Here is a 20,032-nt window from a genome sequence, read left to right as displayed (position 1 = left end):
CTTCACCCTCGTCTGTCCCTCAGTCCCTCCGTGCCTCCCTCTCATCCCTAATTCCTCAAAGGTGCAATGACTCCCGTCATGCACCGCTTCCTCTTCCTCATCCCGTCCCCCGTCCCCCGTCCCCCAGCGGAAGCAGCAGGAAGCCCCTCGACCACCTCCCCAATCACAGGCAGCGCGCCCGCTCCCTCCCTCCACCTACTCCCGGACAGTCCCCAGGCCGGCAGACGGGCGGAGTAAGTCTGTTTCGCACCTTCACCGTGTCCAGTGGGTGGCCCACTAACACCACACACACGCCGCCGAAGCCTCCGGCCAGGAAGTTCTTCCAGGGGCTGATGTGAGCCGCCGTCGTCTCAACCTCATCCTCAGCTACGGTGCCGACCTCCATCTCGGCGAGTCAGCCCTCGTCTTACCCCAGCTGTAGCCGTCGACCTTTCCCCCACATTGGGGGAAGGAGGCGGGGCCTTTGGTGAGGGGCATGCTGGGAAACGGGAGGAGATGCCGGCCTTGACCACCTCTCCCAGCCTGGCCACGCCTTCGTGGCCACGCCCCGCCTGCATCCCTGGGCCCCGGACCTCACTGTAGCGCTCCCCAGGCTTTCCGAGCGGTAAGTTTGCTCTAGTACCACGAGGACAGAGGTGCGGGGATTGTCATCCACTTTTTTTCAGAGGAGGAAACTGAGGCCCGAGAGTGGCTCAGAGTAATTGAAAACCCTAAATTTGGGGTCCGAAGACATGGATGTTCTAGGTCAAGATCATTGGATATATATGCAAGAGACGCTCTCTTTTTACAAAGGAGGAAATAGGGTGAGAGGGGTTAATTTCCTTGCCCTCAGTCACACAACCTATAGACTGTAAGCTCCTTGAAGGCAAGGACTGGGTTTTTGTTTGCTTGGTTTTTTTGCCTTTTCTATCTCCAACACCTAGTACAGTAACGGCACATGGGAGACACTTAAATGCCTGTTAGATCGAATTAAATTGGATTTCGAGCGCAAGTTCAATTACTATAGGTTATCCCTTACTACTTGTAGGAGGTATGTGTTGTAAAATTCAGGCTCTGGATTTACATGGACCAGGTTCAATCCTGGGAGGAATATCACAAATCACTGGCTGGAGCTTGCTAAGATTTCCCCTGGATCCATCAAAATTTGACTGTTGTCTGAATCTGTAGAAAAGGTAAAAAGGACCCTTGGCTCCAATGCAGGTACTCAGACAATTCATCTAATTGTTCAACAATTCATCTAATACAGGACAAAACACTAAGAATACCAACCCAAGCTGAGTAATGTCCAGAGTCCAAAGTCTTTTAGAATGAGGTTAGAATTTGGGGAGGAGAGAAAGATTGTGAGCCAGGCCCGGAATTCAGTGAGGCAGAAAGGAGAGTGTCTTGGAGTATCTTATATATAAAACTTCCATTGGCCTTTGGGTAATTACTCTTTTTGTTTCTTTTGAGATCTTAAGTGTTCTGTGGTTTGCTGTCATATTGCTTATCCAGGTAAATTTTGGCATTAATGTGGTAGACTTTTGCCAGTTGATGTCTGGGATCCCTGAAATGATTTCCATAGTAGCTTCTTGATAAATGTTTACTAAATTGAATTGAAAATCTTTTGAATTCAGTTTCCTCATTGTCCTCTGGACAATGCCTTTTCAGCATTTTTGTTGTTGTTCAGTAGTTTCAGTCATGTATAACTTTTCATGACCTCCTTCAGCTTATAATAAGGCCTAGCAGAACTGGCAGAGCCTTTGAAAACCCAGGCTCTCCTCCATACCACACTGAAGTGAATGTTTCCACTCAATATAAGGTAATTCAGGGTTCGTAAGATTTAGAGCTAGAAACAACCATTGAGGACATTTCATCTAATCTCATTTTATAGATGAGGATACTGAATTCAAAAGATTTTCAATTCAATTTAGTAAATATTTATCAAGAAGCTACTATGGAAATCATTTCAAGGATCCCAGACATCAGCTGGCAAAAGCCTACCACATTAATATCAAAATTTACCTGGATAAGCAATATGACAGCAAACCACAGAACACTTAAGATCTCAAAAGAAACAAAAAGACTAATTACCCAAAGGCCAATGGAAGTTTTATATATAAGATATTCCAAGACTCTCTCCTTTCTGCCTCACTGAATTCCGGGCCTGGCTCACAATCTTTCTCTCCTCCCCAAATTCTAACCTCATTCTAAAAGACTTCCACATATATGTTCTTCATATTTCACTGAAAAATGCCATTTGCAAAGAGTTCCCAATTCTTTCCTCCTCATTTCACATCACTCAGATGCCTCATCATATAAAGATGTGGCCATTCTTCTTATCAAAGCAATCCCTTCTACATGCACAAGTAATCCCATTCCATCCCATCTTCTTTTTTTATTTTAATTTTAATTTTTTTTTTGTAAATAGTATTTTTTCCAATTACATATAAGGCTAGTTTTTTTTTGTTTGGTTTTTTTTTGGCTAGGCAATGGGTTTAAGTGACAAGTTTTCAACATTCATTAAAAAAATTTTAGTTCCAAATTCTCTCCTTCCCTCCCCTCCATCCTCCCTGAGACAGCATGCAATCTGATATAGGTTATACATGTGCAGTCATATAAAACATTTCCATATTAGGCATGTTGTGAAAGAAAACACAGAGAAAAAAAAACAAGAAAAATTAAGTATGCTTTGATCTGCATTCAGATTCCATCAGTTCTTTCTCTGGAGGCAGATAGCATTTTTCATCATGGGCCCTTTGAAATTGTCTTGGATCATTGTATTCCTGAGAATAGTTGTCATTCACAGTTGCTCATCATATAATGTTGCTCTTGCTATGTACGATGTTCTACTTCTGCTCACTTCACATTGCATCAGTTCATGTAAGTCTTTCTAAGTTTTTCTAAAATCCACATGCTCATCATTTCTTATAGCATAATAGTATTCCATTACATTCATATATTACAACTTGTTCAGCCATTCCCCAATTGATGGGCATCCCTTTAATTTCCAAGTCTTTGCCACCACAGAGAGAGTTCCTATAAATATTTTTGTATGTGTAGGTCCTTGTCCCTTTTTTATGATCTCTTTGGGATACAGACCTAGTAGTGGTATTTCTAGATCAAAGGGATATACATAGTTTTATAGCCCTTTGGGCATAGTTCCAAATTGCTCTCCAGAATGGCTGGATTAGTTCACAACTCCACCAACAATGCATTAGTGGCTCAATTTTCCCACATCTCTAACATTTATCATTTTCCTTTTCTGTTATATTAGTCAATCTGATAGGTATGAGGTGGTACCTTAGAGTTGTTTTAATTCACATTTCTCTAATCGATAGTGAGTTATAGCATTTTTTCACATGACTATAGATAACTTTAATTTCTTCATCTGAAAACTGCCTGTTCATATCCTTTGACCATTTATCAATTGGGGAATGACTTGTATTCTTATAAATTTGACTCAGTTTTCTATATATTTGAGAAAGGAAGCCTTTATCAGAAACACTTGCTCTAAAAACTTTCTTACCTTTCTACTTTCCTTCTAATTTTGGTTATGTTGGTTTTGTTTGTGGAAAAATTTTTTAATTTAATGTAATCAAAATTATCCATTTTGTATTTCATAATGTTCTCTATCTCTTGTTTGGTCATAAATTCTTCCCTTCTCCATAGATCTGACAGGTAAACTATTCCTTGTTCTCCTAGTTTGCTTATAGTATCACCCTTTATGTCTAAATCATGTACCCATTTTGACCTTATCTTGGTATATGATGTGAGATGTTGGTCTAGGCCTAGTTTCTGCCATACTATTTTCCAGTTTTCCCAGCAGTTTTTGTCAAATAGTGAGTTCTTATCCCAGAAGCTGGAGGCTTTGGATTTATCAAACAGTAGATTACCATAATTATTTACTACTGTGTCTTGTATACCTAATCTATTCTACTGATCCACCACTCTATTTCTTAGCCAGTACCAAATAGTTTTGATGATTCCTGCTTTATAATATAGTTTTAGATCTGGTATGGCCAGGCTACCTTTCTTTGCATTTTTAAAAATTAACTCCCTTGATATTCTTTATCTTTTGTTCTTTCAGATGAATTTTGTTATTATTTTTTCTAGCTCTATATAATAACTTTTTGATAGTTTGATTGGTATGTCACTGAATAAGTAAATTAATTTAGGTAGAATTGTCATTTTTATTATATTAGCTTGGCCTACCCATGAACAACTGATATTTTTCCAATTGTTTAGATGTGACTTTATTTGTGTGAAGTGTTTTGTAACTGTGTTCATATAGTTTCTGGGTTTATCTTGGCAAGTAGACTCCCAAATATTTTATATTATCTGCAGTTATTTTATTTTTATTATTTTTATTAATAAATTTATTTATTTTTAGTTTTCAACATTTACTTCCACAAGATTTTGAGTTCCAAATTTTCACCCCATCTCGCCCCTCCCCCCACCCCAAGATGGCATGCATTCTGAATACCCCTTCCCCTAGTCTGCCTTCCCTTCTATCTCTCCCCCACTTCTCTTATCCCCTTCCCCTTCTATTTTTCTGTAGGGCAGGATAGATTTTTATACCCCATTTCCTGTATTTCTTATTTCCCAGTTGCTTGTGAAAACATTTTTTTTAAACATGTGTTTTTAAAACTTTGGATTCCAAATTTTCTCCCTTCCTCCCTCTCCACTCACCCTCATTGAAAAGGCAAGCAACTCAATATATGTTACACATGTGCAATTATGAAAAACACTTCCATAGTAGACATGCTGTGAAAAACTAACTCTATTTCCCTTAATCCTATCCTGCCCCCCCGATTTATTCTATTCTTTCTTTTGACCCTATCCCTCCTCAGAAGTATTTGCTTCTGATTGCCCCCTTTCCCAATCTGCCCTCCTCTCTATCATCCCCCTACTCACTTGTCCCCTTCCCCCCCCATTTACCTGTAGGGTAAGACAGATTTCTATACCCAATTGAGTGCGTATGTTCATTCCCTCTCACCTTCCCCCATTTCCCCTCCACTGTAGGAGCCTTTTCTTTTCCGTTTTTTGTGAGATAATTTGCCCCATTCTACCTCTCCCTTTCTTCTTCTCCTAGTATAATCCTCTCTCACCCCTTAATTTTATTTTCCAGATATGACCCCTTCATCTTCAACTCACCCTGTGCCTTCCTCTATTTATCTATCTGTATGTGTGTGTATATATATATATATATATATGTACATGTATACATACATACAATTGTTTTCCCTCCAACTACCCTAATACTGACAAAGGTCTCTTGAGCTACCAATATCATCTTTCCATGCTAGAATGTAAACAGTTCAACCTTAATAAGTCTCTTATTGTGCCGGCCACGCCGTGCACTCTCCTCCCATAAGGAGCAGGCTGCCAGAGTCATACTTACCAGTCTTAGGAGCCTACCCAGATAAACACACAGAGACGAGCCTACCAGGAGGTGCCAACACCCGAGCTTTATTCAGAGGCCATCACAGCAAGGCCAAGCAAGAAGGCCACAGCAAGAGAGCAGGAGCAAAGAGAGAGAGAGAGCTCCGACCACGACCGTTCCTTAAGTACCTACTTAGCCCCTCCTCCTCAGCCCTCCTACTACTCATTGATTGTAGGGTCAGATACTGGGAGGGGATGTCTGAGTTTAGCGCACCAAGGGAGAGGAAGTGACGCAGGAGGCTAGGACAGGATAGAGGAAGGAGGCGTCTGGGATTAGTGCATAGACAAAGAGAGAGCACATGACCTAGGAAGTCAGGCCAGATACCGGGAGGAGGCGTCTGGAGTCAGTGCTACACAAAGGGAAAGTACGTGACCCAGGAAGTCAGGAAGGACACAGGAAGGAGATGTCTGGGGTTGACGTTGCACTTAGGGAGGGGACTAAGCAAAGGGAACTGGTCCTCTGTCGTCCCACTCCCACATGGCACAGCCCCCCCTGCCTCAGGAGCACATGCTCCGGCTACTTCCTTGTATTCTGTTCCTTCCCCAGCTATCACAGCTCCAATAGCACTGCCCACTGCCTCAGGAGCATGAGCTCCGGTTACTTCTCCGTATCCAGCCCATCCCAGTTCACCACAACTCCACCTAGCACAGCCCCTGCCTCAGAAGCGTGAGCTCCGGTTACTTCCTAATACCCAGTTCCTACCCCATTTTGCCACAATCCGCACTTGGCAGTAGCCAACATCAGACAGTCCCTCACATCTTATGATTTCTCTTTCCTGTTTATCTCTTCATATTCTACTTCAGTCTTGTATTGGAAAGCCAAATTTTCTATTCAGCTCTGGTCTTTTCATCAAGAATGCTTGAAAGTCCTCCATTTCACTGAATGACCATTTTTTCCCCTGAAAGATTATACTGAGTTTTGCTGGGTATGTGATTCTTGGTTGTAATCCTATCTCCTTTGCCCTCCAGAATATTATATTCCATGCCCTTCAGTCCCTTAATGTAGAAGCTGCTAAATCTTGTGTTATCTTGATTGTGTTTCCACAATACTTGAATTGTTTCTTTCTGGCTGCTTGTAATATTTTATCCTTGATCTGGAAACTCTGGAATTTGGCTACAATATTCCTAGGAGTTTTCCTTTGGGGATCTCTTTCAGGAGGAGATCGGTGGATTCTTTCAATTTCTATTTTGCCCTCTGGCTCTAACATATCAGGGCAGTTTTCCTTGATAATTTCTTGAAAGATGATGTCTAGGCTCTTTTTTTGATCACGGCTTTCAGAGAGTCCAGTAATTTTTAAATTCTCTCTCCTGGATCTATTTTCCAGGTCAGTTGTTTTTCCAGTGAGATATTTCACATCGTTTTCTAATTTTTCATTCTTTTGGATTTGTTTTACAGTGTCTTGATTTCTCATAAGGTCACTAGCTTCCAATTGCTCTATTCTAATTTTTAAGGAAGTATTTTCTTCAGTAATCTTTTGGACTTCTTTTTCCATTTGACCAATTTTGCTTTTTAGGGCATTCTTCTCCTCATTGGCTTTTTGGACCTCTTTTGCCATTTGGGTTAGGCTATTTTTTAAGGTGTTATTTTTTTAAGTATTTTTTTGGGTCTTCTTTAGCAAGCTGTTGACTTGTTTTTCATGATTTTCTTGCATCACTCTCATTTCTCTTCCCAGTTTTTCTTCTACTTCTCTTACTTGCTTCTCAAAATCCCTTTTGAGCTCTTCCAAGGCCTGGGATTGATTCATATTTTTCTTGGAGGCTTTGGATGTAGGAGCTTTGGCTTTGTTGTCTTCTTCTGGTTGTATATTTTGATCTTCTTTGTCACCAAAGTAAGATAATATAGTCTGACTCTTTTTGCACTGCTTACTCATGATCCTGGCCAATTATTTGAGTTTTAAACTTTTTGTTAAGGTAAGAGTCTGTTTCCAATACGGAGAATGTACTGTCCCAAGCTTCAGCTTTAGTACAGCTGTTTTCAGAGATACTTCTAGGGACCTGTAAATTTTCATTTCTTCCAAGGTGGTATGATAAGGGGCAAGGTGTTTCCTCTCCACTGCCACAACAAGCTCTACCACGCCAGCGCTCCTCCTCACCCCAGGACTGCCCCTCAGAACTGTAACCCAGATCCAAGCATAGGCAAAGCAAGAGATTCCTGCCTCAGCTCTGGCAAAGAGCTCCCTGCAAACCCCTCTGATCAGCCACTCAATTCCCCCTCAGTCTGTGGGTTGGAAGCTCAGGAGGCAACTGCTGCCCCTGGCCAAGCTCAGGACTTGTGACTGAGACCTAGCTTCTAACTCTCACTGTAATCACAGACTTTTCCCATTGACCTTCTAAGTTGTCTTTAGTGTTTATGGGTTGAGAAGTCTGGAAACCACCACAGCTGCCTGTGATTCAGTACTCTGAGGCCTGCTCCAGGGTCACTGCGGCCTGCATGCCGATGCCAAACTACACTCCTCTCCCCGTCAGGCGCAATATACATTTCCAATCAACCATCCAGGCTATCTTTGGCTGGAAATTTGTTTCACTCTGTCTTTTTGTGGGTTCTGCTGCTTTAGAATTTGTTTAGAGCCAATTTTTTACAGGTATTTGGAGGGGTTTGGGGGAGAGCTCAAGCAAGTCACTGTTTTCACTCCACCATCTTGACTCCGCCCCACATCTACAGTTATTTTAATAGGAATTTCTCTTTCTATCTCTTCTTGCTGAGCTTTATTGGTAATATGTAGACATGCTAATGATTTATGTGGGTTTATTTTATATCCTGCAACTTCGCTGAAGTTGTTAATTACTTCAAGTAGTTTTTTAGTTGATTCTCTAAGTATACCATCATATCATCTGCAAAGAGTGGTAATTTTTGTTTCCTCATTGCCTAGTCTAATTCCTTCAATTTCTTTTTCTTCTCTTATTATTAAAGCTAACATTTCGAATACAATATTGAATAATAGTGGTGATAATGGGCATCTTTGTTTTACTCCAGATCTTACTGGAAAGGCTTCTAGCTTACCTCCATTACACATAATGCTTGCTGATGGTTTTAGATAGATACTAATCATTTTAAGAAAAGCTCCATTTATTCCTATATTCTCAAGTGTTTTTAATAGGAATAGGTGCTGTATTTTGTCAAAAGCTTTTTGTGCATCTATTGAGATAATTATATATAATTTCTGTTGGTTTTGTTATTTATGTGGTCAATTATGCTAATAGTTTTCCTAATATTGAACCAGCTCTGCATTCCTGGTATAAATCCCACCTGGTCATAGTGTATTATTCTGGTGATAAATTACTGTAATCTCTTTGCTAATATTTTAATTAAAATTTTTGCATCAATATTCATTACAGAAATTGATCTATAATTTTTTTTCTCTGTTTTGTCTCTTCCTGGTTTAGGTATCAGTATCATATTTGTGTCATAAAAGGACTTTGTAGAACTTCTTCACCTATTTTTCCAAATAGTTTATATAGTATTGAAATTAATTGTTCTTTTAATATTTGGTAGAAATCACTTGTAAATCCATCTGGCCCTAGAGATTTTTTCTTAGGGAGTTCATTGATGGCTTGTTCAATTTCTTTTTCTAAAATGGGATTATTTAAATATTTTCTTTCTTCTTCCATTAATCTAGGCAGTTTATATTTTTGTAAATATTCATCTGTTTCACTTAGACTGTCACATTTATTGGCATACAGTTGGGCAAAATAGCTCCTACTTATTGCTTTAATTTCCTCTTTGTTGATGGTGAATTCACCCCATTTTCATTTTTAATACAGGTAATTTGGTTTTCTTCTTTCTTTTTTTTTTAAATCAAATTAACTAAAACTTTGTCTATTTTTTTTGTTGGGTTTTTTTTTCATAAAACCAACTCTTACTTTTATTTATTAGTTCATTACTTTTCTTACTTTAAATTTTATTAATCTCTCCTTTGATTTCAGAATTTCTAATTTGGCATTTAATTAGGGATTTTTAATTTCGTTTTTTTTCTAGCTTTTTTAGTTACATACCCAATTCATTGATCTGTTCTTTTTGTATTTTATTCATGTAAGCATTTAGAGATATAAAATTTTCCTTAAGTACTGCTTTGACTGCATTCCAGAAATTTTAGTAAGTTGTCTCATTATTGTCGTTCTTTTTGATGAAATTATTGATTGTTTCTGTGATTTGTTGTTTGATCCACTCATTTTGTAGGATTAGATTATTTAGTTTCTAATTAATTTTTAATCTATTTTTCCATGGCCCTTTACTACATGTAATTTTTATTGTATCATGATCTGAAAAGGATGCATTTAATATTTCTGCCTTTCTGCATTTCATTGTGAGGTTTTTATGCCCTAATACATGGCCAATTTTTGTGTAGGTGCCATGAATCACTAAGAAAAAAGATATATTCCTTTCTATCCCCATTCAATTTTCTCCAGAGGTCTACCATATCTATCTTTTCTAAGATTCTATGCACTTCCTTAATTTCTTTCTTGTTTATTTTGTGATTAGATTTATCTAGTTCTGAGAAGGGGAAGATGAGGTCACCTACTAGTATAGTTTTGCTGTCTAATTTTTCTTATAACTCACTTAACTTTTCCTCTAAGAATCTGGATGCTATACCACTTAGTTTGTATATGTTTAGTATTGATATTACTTCATTGTCTATGGTACTTTTTAGCAGGATCAAGTTTCCTTCCTTATCCCTTTTAATTAGATCTATTTTTGCTTTTGCTTTGTCTGAGATCAGGATTGCTACCCCTGCTTTTTTTGCTTCAGCTGAAGCATAATATATTCCTTTTTTTTTTTTTTTTTGGTTAGGCAATGGGGTTAAGTGACTTTCCCATGGACACACAGCTAGCAAGTATCAAGTGTCTGAAGCTGGATTTGAACTCAGATCCTCCTGACTCTAGAGCCTGTACTCTATCCACTGTGCCACCTAGCTGCCCCATTGAAGCATAGTGTATTCTGCTCCAGCCTTTTACCTTTACACTGTGTGTTTCTTGTGAACATCATATTGTAGGATTCTGGTTTTTAATCCACTCTGCCTTTCACTTTCATTTTATGGAAGAGTTCATCTCATTCAAATTTACAGTTATGAGTACTAACTGCATATTTCCCTCCATCCTATTTTCCCTCTTTTTATACTTTTCTCTCTCCTTTCACCCTGTCCCTCCTTACCAGTGTTTTGATTCTGACCAGCACCTCCTGCAGTCTGACCCCCTTCTCTCAGCCCCCTCTCCCTTTTCTTTCCCCTTTCCCCTCCTACTTCCCTATAGGGTAAGATAGATTTCTTTACCCAACCGAGTGTATATGTTATTCCCTCTTTGAGCCAGATCCAATGAGAGTAAGGTTCAAATAATGCTCACTCCATCCCTTTTTTCCCCCTATTGTAACAAGTCTTTCATGCCTCTTCATGTGATATGATATATCCCATTCTGCCCCCCCTTTCCTCTTCTTCCACTACAATCCTTTTTTTACCTCTTATTTTTTTTTATCATCACATCAAAGTCAACTTATACCCACACCCTCTAAGTATACTCCTTCTAACTGCTCTAAAAGAGATACAGTTCTTAAGAGTTACAAGTATCATCTTCCCATGGAGGGATGTAAACAGTTTAACCTTATTGAATATCATGGGTTTATTTTCTTTCTTGTTTACCTTGTTATGCTTCTCTTTAGTCTTGTATTTGAAATTTTCTGTTCAGCTCTGGTCTTTTCATCAGTAAAGTTTGAAAGTCCCCTATTTCATTGAATATCCATCTTTTCCCCTGAAGGATTATGCTCAGTTCTGCTGGGTAGTTGATTCTTGGTTGTAATCCAACCTCTTTTGCCTTCTGGAATATCATATTCTAAGCCCTCCGTTCCTTTAATGCAGAAGCTGCCAAGTCCTGGGTAATCCTGACTGTGGCTCCTTGATATTTTAATTGTTTCTTTCTGGCTGTTTGCAGTATTTTCTCCTTGACCTATTGTTGTGGAATTTGGCTATAAGTTTTCATTTTGGGATCTCTTTCAGGAAGTTATCAATGGATTCTTTCAATGACTATTTTATCCTCTGGTTCTAAGATGTGAGGACAGTTTTCCTTGATAATTTCTTGAAAGATGTCCAGGCTCTTTTTTTGATAATGGCATTCAGGTAGTCCAGTGATCCATAAATTATCTCTACTACATCTATTTTCCAGGTCAGTTGTTTTTCCAATGAAGTATTTTACAGTCTGTTCTAATTTTTTATTCTTTTGGTTTTGTTTGACTGATTCTTTATATCTCATAGAGTCATTAGCTTCCACTTGCCCAATTCTAATTTTTAAGGAATGTTTTTCTTCAGTTAGCTTTTGTAACTTTCAATGCCTTTTGTTTTCCATTTGGCCAATTCTACTTTTATTTATTTATTTATTTGTTTGTTTGTTTGTTTTGGGGTTAGGCAGTGGGGTTAAGTGACTTGCCCAGGGTCACACAGCTAGTAAGTGTTATGTGTCTGAGGCTGGATTTGAACTTAGGTCCTCCTGAATCCAGGGCCAGTGCTCTATCCACTGTGCCACCTAGCTGCCCTCTACTCATTTTTAAAAGTTGAGCTCTGCTCCTGGGGTACAGGGGGCACTGTCCCAAGTTTCTTGCACTGGGGGCCAGGGGCCTAGTCACTGACTTTCTGCACCAGGGTTTCTGGAACTGGGAGCTTGCCCACTGTGCTAGGGTGGCCTGGCCTAGTTGTGCCCGTTGTGCCTTGAGTTCCAGGGCTGGCAGTTTACCTGCTGTGCTGGAGCTGGAGGCCTCACAGCTGGCCTGCTGTGCCACTATCCTTCTAAGCCAGAAGCACAGGGCCTCACTTGCTGATCTGTGCTGTGGCTAAGAGCCTTCTGCCAGCTTACCCAGATATTGCCCACACTGGGCTGTGCTCCCCTTTTACTGAAGTGAGACAGACCTTTCCTGAAGTACTTTTAAGTTATCTTGGGTTGCAAAATTGTTTCACTCGGGGAAAGCAGTGACTTGTTTGAGTTCTCCCCCCAAATCCCTCCAAATACCTAAAAAAATGGCTCTAAACAAATTCTAAAGCATCAGAACCCACAAAAAGACAGAGTGAAACAGATTTCCAGCCAAAGACAGCCTGGATGGTTGATTGGAAAGATATATCGTGCCGGGCCGCGCGGGGAGAGGAGCGCAGTTAGGCGTGGGCGTGCAGGCCACAGTGACCTTGGAGCAAGCCTCAGAGGACTGAATCGTGGGCAGCTGTGGTGGTTTCCAGACTTCTCAACCCCTGAACATCAAAGATAACTTAGAAGGTCAGTGGGAAAAGTCTGTGACTGTGGTGAGAGAGGAGCTAGGTCTCAGCCACAAGTTCTGAGTGCGGCCCGGGTTGGCGGCTACCTCCTGAGCTTCCAGCCCACAGACTGAGAGGGAATTGAGTGGCTGATCAGAGGGGGATTGCAGGGATCTCTTTCCCAGTGCTGAGGCAGGAATCTCTTGCTTTGCCCATGCTTGGATCTGGGTCACAGTTCTGAGGGGTGGTCCTGGGGCAAGGAGGAGCGCTGGTGCGGAGAAGCTTGTTGTGGCAGTGGAGAGGAAACACCTTGCCCCTTATCATACCACCTTGGAAGAACTGAAAATTTGCAGGTCCATAGAAGTATCTCTGAAAACAGCTGTACAAACCCCTGAAGCTTGGGACAGTACACTCTTCACATTGGAAGCAGACTTTTACCTTAACAAAGAGTTTAAAACTCAAGTAATTGGCTGGGATCATGAGTAAGCAGTGCAAAAAGAGTCAGACTGTATTATCTTACTTTGGTGACAAAGAAGATCAAAACATACAGCCAGAAGAAAACAACAAAGCCAAAGCTCCTACATCCAAAGCCTCCAAGAAAAATATGAATCAGGCCTTGGAAGAGCTCAAAAGGGATTTCGAGAAGCAAATAAGAGAAGTAGAGGAAAAACTGAGAGTGATGCAAGAAAATCATGAAAAACAAGTCAACAGCTTGCTAAAGAAGACCCAAAAAAATACTTAAAAAAATAACACCTTAAAAAATAGCCTAATCCAAATGGCAAAAGAGGTTCAAAAAGCCAATGAGAAGAAGAGTGCCCTAAAAATCAAAATCAGTCAAATGGAAAAGGAAGTCCAAAAGATTACTGAAGAAAATACTTCCTTAAAAATTAGAATAGAGCAATTGGAAGCTAGTGACTTTATGAGAAATCAAGACACTGTAAAACAAATCCAAAAGAATGAAAAATTAGAAAATGATGTGAAATATCTCATTAGAAAAACAACTGACCTGGAAAATAGATCCAGGAGAGAGAATTTAAAAATTATTGGACTATCTGAAAGCCATGATCAAAAAAAGATCCTAGACATCATCATTCAAGAAATTATCAAGGAAAACTACCTTGATATTTTAGAACCAGAGGGCAAAATAGAAATTGAAAGAATCCACCGATCTCCTCCTGAAAGAGATCCCCAAAGGAAAACTCCTAGGAGTATTGTAGCCAAATTCCAGAGTTCCCAGGTCAAGAAGAAAATATTACAAGCAGCCAGAAAGAAGCAATTCAAGTATTGTGGAAATACAATCAGGATAACACAAGTTTTAGCTGCTTCTACATTAAGGGACCACAGGGCATGGAATATAATATTCCGGAGAGCAAAGGAGATAGGATTACAACCAAGAATCACCTACCCAGCAAAACTGAATATAATCCTTCAGGGGAAAAAATGGTCATTCAGTGAAATAGAGGACTTTCAAGCATTCTTGATGAAAAGACCAGAGTTGAAAATTGTTTCAGTCTGTCTCTTTATGGATTCTGTCACTCCAGAATTCTTTTAGAGGCTTAATTTAACATTGTGTCTGAGGGAAACTGGAAAGAGGTCAATCAACCTCCTGGTTTCTCTCTGCCATCTTGACTCCAACCCTGCTCCATCCCGTCTTCTTAAGCATATTGACCCTCTATATCATCCTCCATACTTTCTCACTAATCTTCAGTATCTCCCTATCTTCTGAGTGCTTCCTTACTGCCTACAAACAATTCAATGTTTCCCCCATGCTCAAAAAGCCATCATTTGGCTCATCCAACCCAGTGTCTGACATTTAGTAGGTGCTTAATGAATGCTTGTTGACTTGACATTACTGAGAATATAAATGAATGTTATTAGAAAGTGAACCTGTCATGGAGAGAATAAGAGACAAAAGATGGACAACCCAAATGTTCTACTGCTACCTGCAGATATTAAACAAACAAGATATCTAATACATTTGTTATATCCTTTATATATCATTTATAGGAAAACAGGGCCATGAATCAGATTTGAAAGGCCCAGAGAAATCTTGAGTTTCATCAGTGGTAGGAGGACCCACACCCATGAAATCACAGATCCATCAAAGTACCAACATATTCAAATGTTACTATGTATGAGACCCCTTGCTAGATGCAGTGGGGGTGGGGGGGGGAAATAAGATGAATAAGAGGGCTGCTAATCTATAAATATGGACTGGATAGATCTTATTTATGTTGCTCATATTATTGTTCAATAGCTATTTAGAATTAATATTTTAATGTATGCCTATTTCAGATTATAAATTTACTGACAATATCTGACCAAATGAACTTATTTTCTGCAAGATATGACCCTTTACATTACAAACTAAAACAACTTTATATATATATATATATATATTTTTAGAGAGATAGAGACAGAGACAGAGAGACAGAGAGAGTTTAGATTTAAAATAACTAAGCTATTTCTGTAATTCTGATAAGTGTATGTTGTTCCATTCCAGGGCCAGCACTCCCTACTCCCTCATACTTACCCATGTCAACCCTTTTGCTCCCCTCTTTCCATCCTACTCAATTCTTCCCCTTCCATTCTGCCCTCCCTCTGAGCACACTAACAACATTCTACTATTTAAAAAACCACCCTTCCCATTGGATTTATACCCTCCCCCAGGAAATTACTTCATAGACACATACATACACACAATGCCTGGCAGTAGTAAATGCTTAATACATGCTTGCTGAATTGAATTATGGGGCAAAGATGAAGAAGGAATGCCTTCTAGGCAAGTAGGATAGCATGTGTGAAGGTACAGAGTTGAGAGATGAAAAGCCTTGAGGTAATTTTGGTATCGTTGTGTGGGAATTGAGTGAACCACACTGACTCCATCTTGTGATTCAATTATGCATCTAGCTCAATTCTCTTTCTATTCAATTATAAGGCTAGTCCAGTTTCTATCTTAGGAGAAAACTTTATTCAGTTATGGGAATTGTGAGAAAACTTTATTGTACTGTTTGAACCTAGTGGCTGGGAATCTGTACTACCTCTAACAGATCTGTTTAAGATTGATACAAAGAGTTTTCTCACAATTATACATCTCAAAAAATTCACGTCCTATTTGAAAACTGGCCATGTACTGGTCAATTAGTTACTGTTTCCTTGTTCCTTTGATAGAAGAGAGACACATGGGGGGGAACACCTCTTTTTCTGATTTCAGCAAACTGCACCTATTTGCTGTCCCCCTCCCAATTTGAAAAGCCTCTGATCTTTCCTCCAGTTAGAAATCAGATGACCTAATCTTGTATCCTAGTTTATATCCTGCTAATTGTTTTCTTTTAATGCACAAAAATCTATCTCCCTCTATATTTGGGGTCCAGTGCCAAGCTGAGGAGACCTGGTCCCAATTTGTTATGCAACTGGCATGCAGTGCTTAATAAACTGATATTCTCAGAAGCTTGAACTTTTGTTTCCTCAGTCATTTCTATCAATCCACACTCAGAGTTACATCTAAAAGAATAATAATAATAGCTAGTATTTATATAGTGCTTTATGGTTTACAGAACTCTTTATATAGTTTATCTAAGTTATATCAAAGGAAGTACTTAGAAGTGTGTGAGTACTTGGAGAAACATCAAGTTTTTCTCTCTAGTTATTATGGCTTTTTGGTATAGGATGAAGCCCTAAGATTAAGTCTATGTCACTCTCTGTGCATAATTTGACTGGTGTTCATGTCCTGGCTCCAAAACTTAGTAACTATATGACTTTAAGTGAATAATTTAACCACTCTAAGCCTTCTTCATTTTCCTAATCTATAAAATAGGGATGAAAATACATCAGTCACAGAATCTTAATACTGGAAAGGACCTCAGAAATCATCTAATCAAACCCTTAGGCAGAACATTAATCCCCTCTACAGGATCAGCAACAAATGGTCATCAAGTGCCAATTTGTACCTTCAGGGAGGGGAAATTCAAACTATGACCTAAGGCAGCCTAAAAGATGTGAGAAGGGAAGGGAAGTTACTTCTATCAGGATGGATGAATCAAAGTTGTGTGTAAGCCCAGCTCTCTTTTATCTTTTCAAAATAACAAAAAATGAACCAAATAAAGGATAAGATGCACCTGCCTTCAATGACTGACTTAATGGATGATAAAACCTTTATTAAGGACTTGCTATGTTCAAAGTACTGTGATAAGCACAGGGCATACCAAAAAAAAAATCAGGAAATTCCTGCATTTGAGGAGCTCACACTCTAATAGGGAGTTAAACTCTCATTTCAGCTTAAGCCTCTTATGGGTGGTTTAAGTTGCTAGTAGGAGTAAAAGTCCCATGGTCCTTAGGGTGCAACAGCAAAGTAATTCATAATAGATCTTTTTTAATGTAATTTCCATTGATAAAATCTTATCTGTATCTGATGTTGAACTATTTGACAGTGTCATGCATACTGTTTAGCAGTTAGAACTTTCTTTTTCAGTCTTCAGAAGCTATAGCTGCTAAGGAGATGGGAGCGACAGCATCTTCAGAGGTAGGTGATAGGTCACATCTTCACAGAGGTTTCTTTCCTGGACAACAGATGCAAGGGCCAGGCTGGCAGTGGGGTTAGTGGACTTAGATTTACCTGTCCATCAGTAGTAGTTGGTCAACAGTTGCTGTTGGGGATTCAGGGCCCCGTTTCCATGAAGGATACTTACCTGGATATCTGCTAGAGCTAGGATAGAAGTATGACAATTTGGGGGGTAAAGGGTTGTCTTTGCAATTACAAGGGCTCTTGGGCTGTGGATCCTGGGCTTTCTCCACCAGAATCCAAGTAGAGGTAGTGCATAAGGTGGTGGTTTGAACTAAGTAAATCCAAGGAAAAGTGGTGTCAAGGTGGTGGTTTAAACCACTTGAAACATACTACCTCCAGAGTCACTCCCAGAATACCTTGTTACTTCAGGTATATGGGGATCAATAATTGGAAGGCAGTGGGTGGGCAGGAATAGATACTCAGAGTTAAATCTCTGCATAAGTCACCAGGTAGTTGTTTCAGTTCTTGTACACACACATATGTATATACACAACCTGCTTAGGATCTCGTGAAGTACTTTTGGCTCCTAGACCAAGTCTTTTGTCTATCTCTCTATGCTGCCAAGAACCAATTATCCTTGTTTATCTCACCTAATTCAGTCTAGGGCTTAAAATGCAAATATTATCATAACTTTATCAAAAAAAATGGCTCAGTCCCCATCCCATTAAGATTCTTATCTCCTTCCTAACTTCAAGTGACTCAGAGAAATATGGGCACACATTATCAATTAGAGTCCATTTACAGAATGGAAAAGAAAAAAATAAAATACACCACATTAAAACTTCCAAGCAACTAAAACCTGGCCAGAGCTAATGAGGTCTAAAATCCTAGCTCCCCAGTGGTTGCAGCTGTTATAGTTAAAATCTGAGCTCTTCACTTTTGCCAAAAGAACAGACATGCCCAGAGGCCACTTGTAGAGTGGATTAGGGAGGAGGATTAGCAGGCATTCCCCCAATGTTAAATTCTCAAAGGAGAAAATGGAACAATCTCACCACCTAGTAGATGATTATCCCCACCCTAGCTCCTATACAGATAGCAGTCATTTTCTGGTTGACTGCCAGGCCATCTCTGGAGTTGGATAGTCACTAGGGGGAAGGGAGCTTTGCAACATCACCCTGTACAACCCACATACTTAGGCTTGAAGTCCCCCAAAATTTGTACTATGATCTTTTTGCCAATGTTGCATCTTCTGACATGCTTTCTCTGTATTCTCCTTTGGGCTTCTTTCAAAATGTTTCTCATGCAGAGATTTCAAAGTACCTCTTTCGGAACTTGATAAAACTGAGAAAAAGATAAACAAGAAAAAATTATATATCTGAACAACATATTGTAAAAACTAGATATGACAGACTTTTAATGATTATTGAATTGTTTTTTGCAATGAGATGTTTCACATTGTCTTCTATTTTTTTATTCTTTTTGTTTTGTTTTACTGTTTCTTGATTTCTCATAAAGTCATTAACTTCCATTTTTTCCATTCTAATTTTTAAGGAATTATTTTTGTGGGTTCTGCTGCGCTAGAATTTGTTTAGAGTCTTTTTTCAAAGGTATTTGGAGGGGTTTGGGGATAGACCTCAGGCAAGTCCTTGCCTTTATTCCACTACCTTGGCTCTACCTCGAATCAGACAATTTTTAGGTCACTTTTTCTATCCCCTTTCTCACGTCAGGAGGTGAGCAGTGTGGTCATTAAGAAGGTTGCTCAGATACCCAGGAGGCTGCCAAATTTCACTACTGCTTCAGTCCAGTGAGAAGACAACCCTATGGCCTGGGCCACCTGTATGCACGTTGTGACTACAGCTCCCAATGTATCTGTGTCTACTGTTTTGTTGCTTGTCTGTTGCCACAGGGATTTGAGGTAGGTAAAGATGGTAAAATGGTATGGGTGATGTTTTTGATTCATGCATAAATTGGATTTAAGTGAGGCAGAGTTGCACAGAGTCATAGGCCTCACTCTCTCTTCCAGAGTCATTGGAATCCAGTGGCAAGACAAAAGTCAAGACAACTGGTAATGGCTCAGGATGCAGTGGATGACCTTGGTGTCTTCAATATCCAAAGCACTCCACAGTGCCTGCTTCCACCTCCTTCATGGCAGTTGGATCAGACTGTTCTCATCTGCCCATTCTGCCAAGGGAAGTCTTCACATGCTTAGGGTAGACATCCCACTAACTCACTGATGGGTTGAGACCCCTCTGTTACCCCCAGCCTGGTTTAACCAGTCTGCTAAAACGGCTTAACGGAGTGTGGCCACTGTGCATGCTAAAGCTTCTTGGAGCCACAGGTGAGAGTTTGGTGAATCAGGTAGACAGTAAAGGTAGAAAGCAGCCCTTACCCCACAGGTCTTCCCTGAATACATCCTATATCACAAAAAAGGAAGGAGAGTCAAAATGGTGGAGAAGCAAGAAGATGTACAGTCCAGTTCCTCAACAAATGTTCTCCACAAAGATCATAAAAAAAAAAAATCCAAGGTCTGTATAAAGAGATAGACAAAGAGGTCTACAAGAATCTGACCAGGAGCACACAGTGTTAGGCTCCAGGGCCCAGAGACTAAAAGAATATTGAGGCTATATACTGCAACAGGAAGCACAGGGACAGGAAGAGATCCCAGGGAATCCCTGAACTAGTACAAGGTATGGCAAGGGGTGCTATCTGGCAGCTCTGTTACTCACTATGAAGGTCCAGGTCACAGATGCAAAGTGGACTGAGAAGGGGACCTAGGACTAGCAAAGAGAAACGGGTAGAGTAGGGCCTAGTTATGTCCTGAGTGAGGAACAAGTTGAAAAGTAAACAATAGCTGTGTGGCTCTGACCCTAAAAGCAGAGCAGAG

The 20,032-nt window shown here is 39.8% G+C and overlaps 1 protein-coding gene and 1 long non-coding RNA gene across 2 annotated transcripts in view; one reads left to right on the top strand and one right to left on the bottom strand.

Moving 5' to 3' along the window:
* The window catches only part of SLC25A20 (solute carrier family 25 member 20), a 38,222-nt gene extending 37,745 nt beyond the window's left edge, over positions 1–477 (bottom strand). Inside the window, exon 1 of the mRNA XM_027837160.1 lies at positions 251–477. Within this exon, the coding sequence (XP_027692961.1) occupies positions 251–385 (135 nt within the window). The 5' untranslated portion in view covers positions 386–477. The remainder of the gene's footprint in view (positions 1–250) is intronic.
* Positions 478–544: 67 nt separating this feature from the next.
* On the top strand, positions 545–19,204 carry LOC114024192. Its single transcript, XR_003566879.1, has 3 exons — positions 545–604; positions 18,876–19,063; positions 19,172–19,204. It is a non-coding gene; the product is annotated as an uncharacterized LOC114024192 (long non-coding RNA).
* The last annotated feature ends 828 nt before the right edge of the window (positions 19,205–20,032 follow it).

This window comes from Vombatus ursinus, unplaced genomic scaffold (genome assembly GCF_900497805.2).
Source record: "Vombatus ursinus unplaced genomic scaffold, bare-nosed wombat genome assembly UNPS02014820.1, whole genome shotgun sequence".
Lineage (NCBI taxonomy): Eukaryota > Metazoa > Chordata > Mammalia > Diprotodontia > Vombatidae > Vombatus > Vombatus ursinus.
This window is presented reverse-complemented; position numbering and strand designations above follow the sequence as displayed.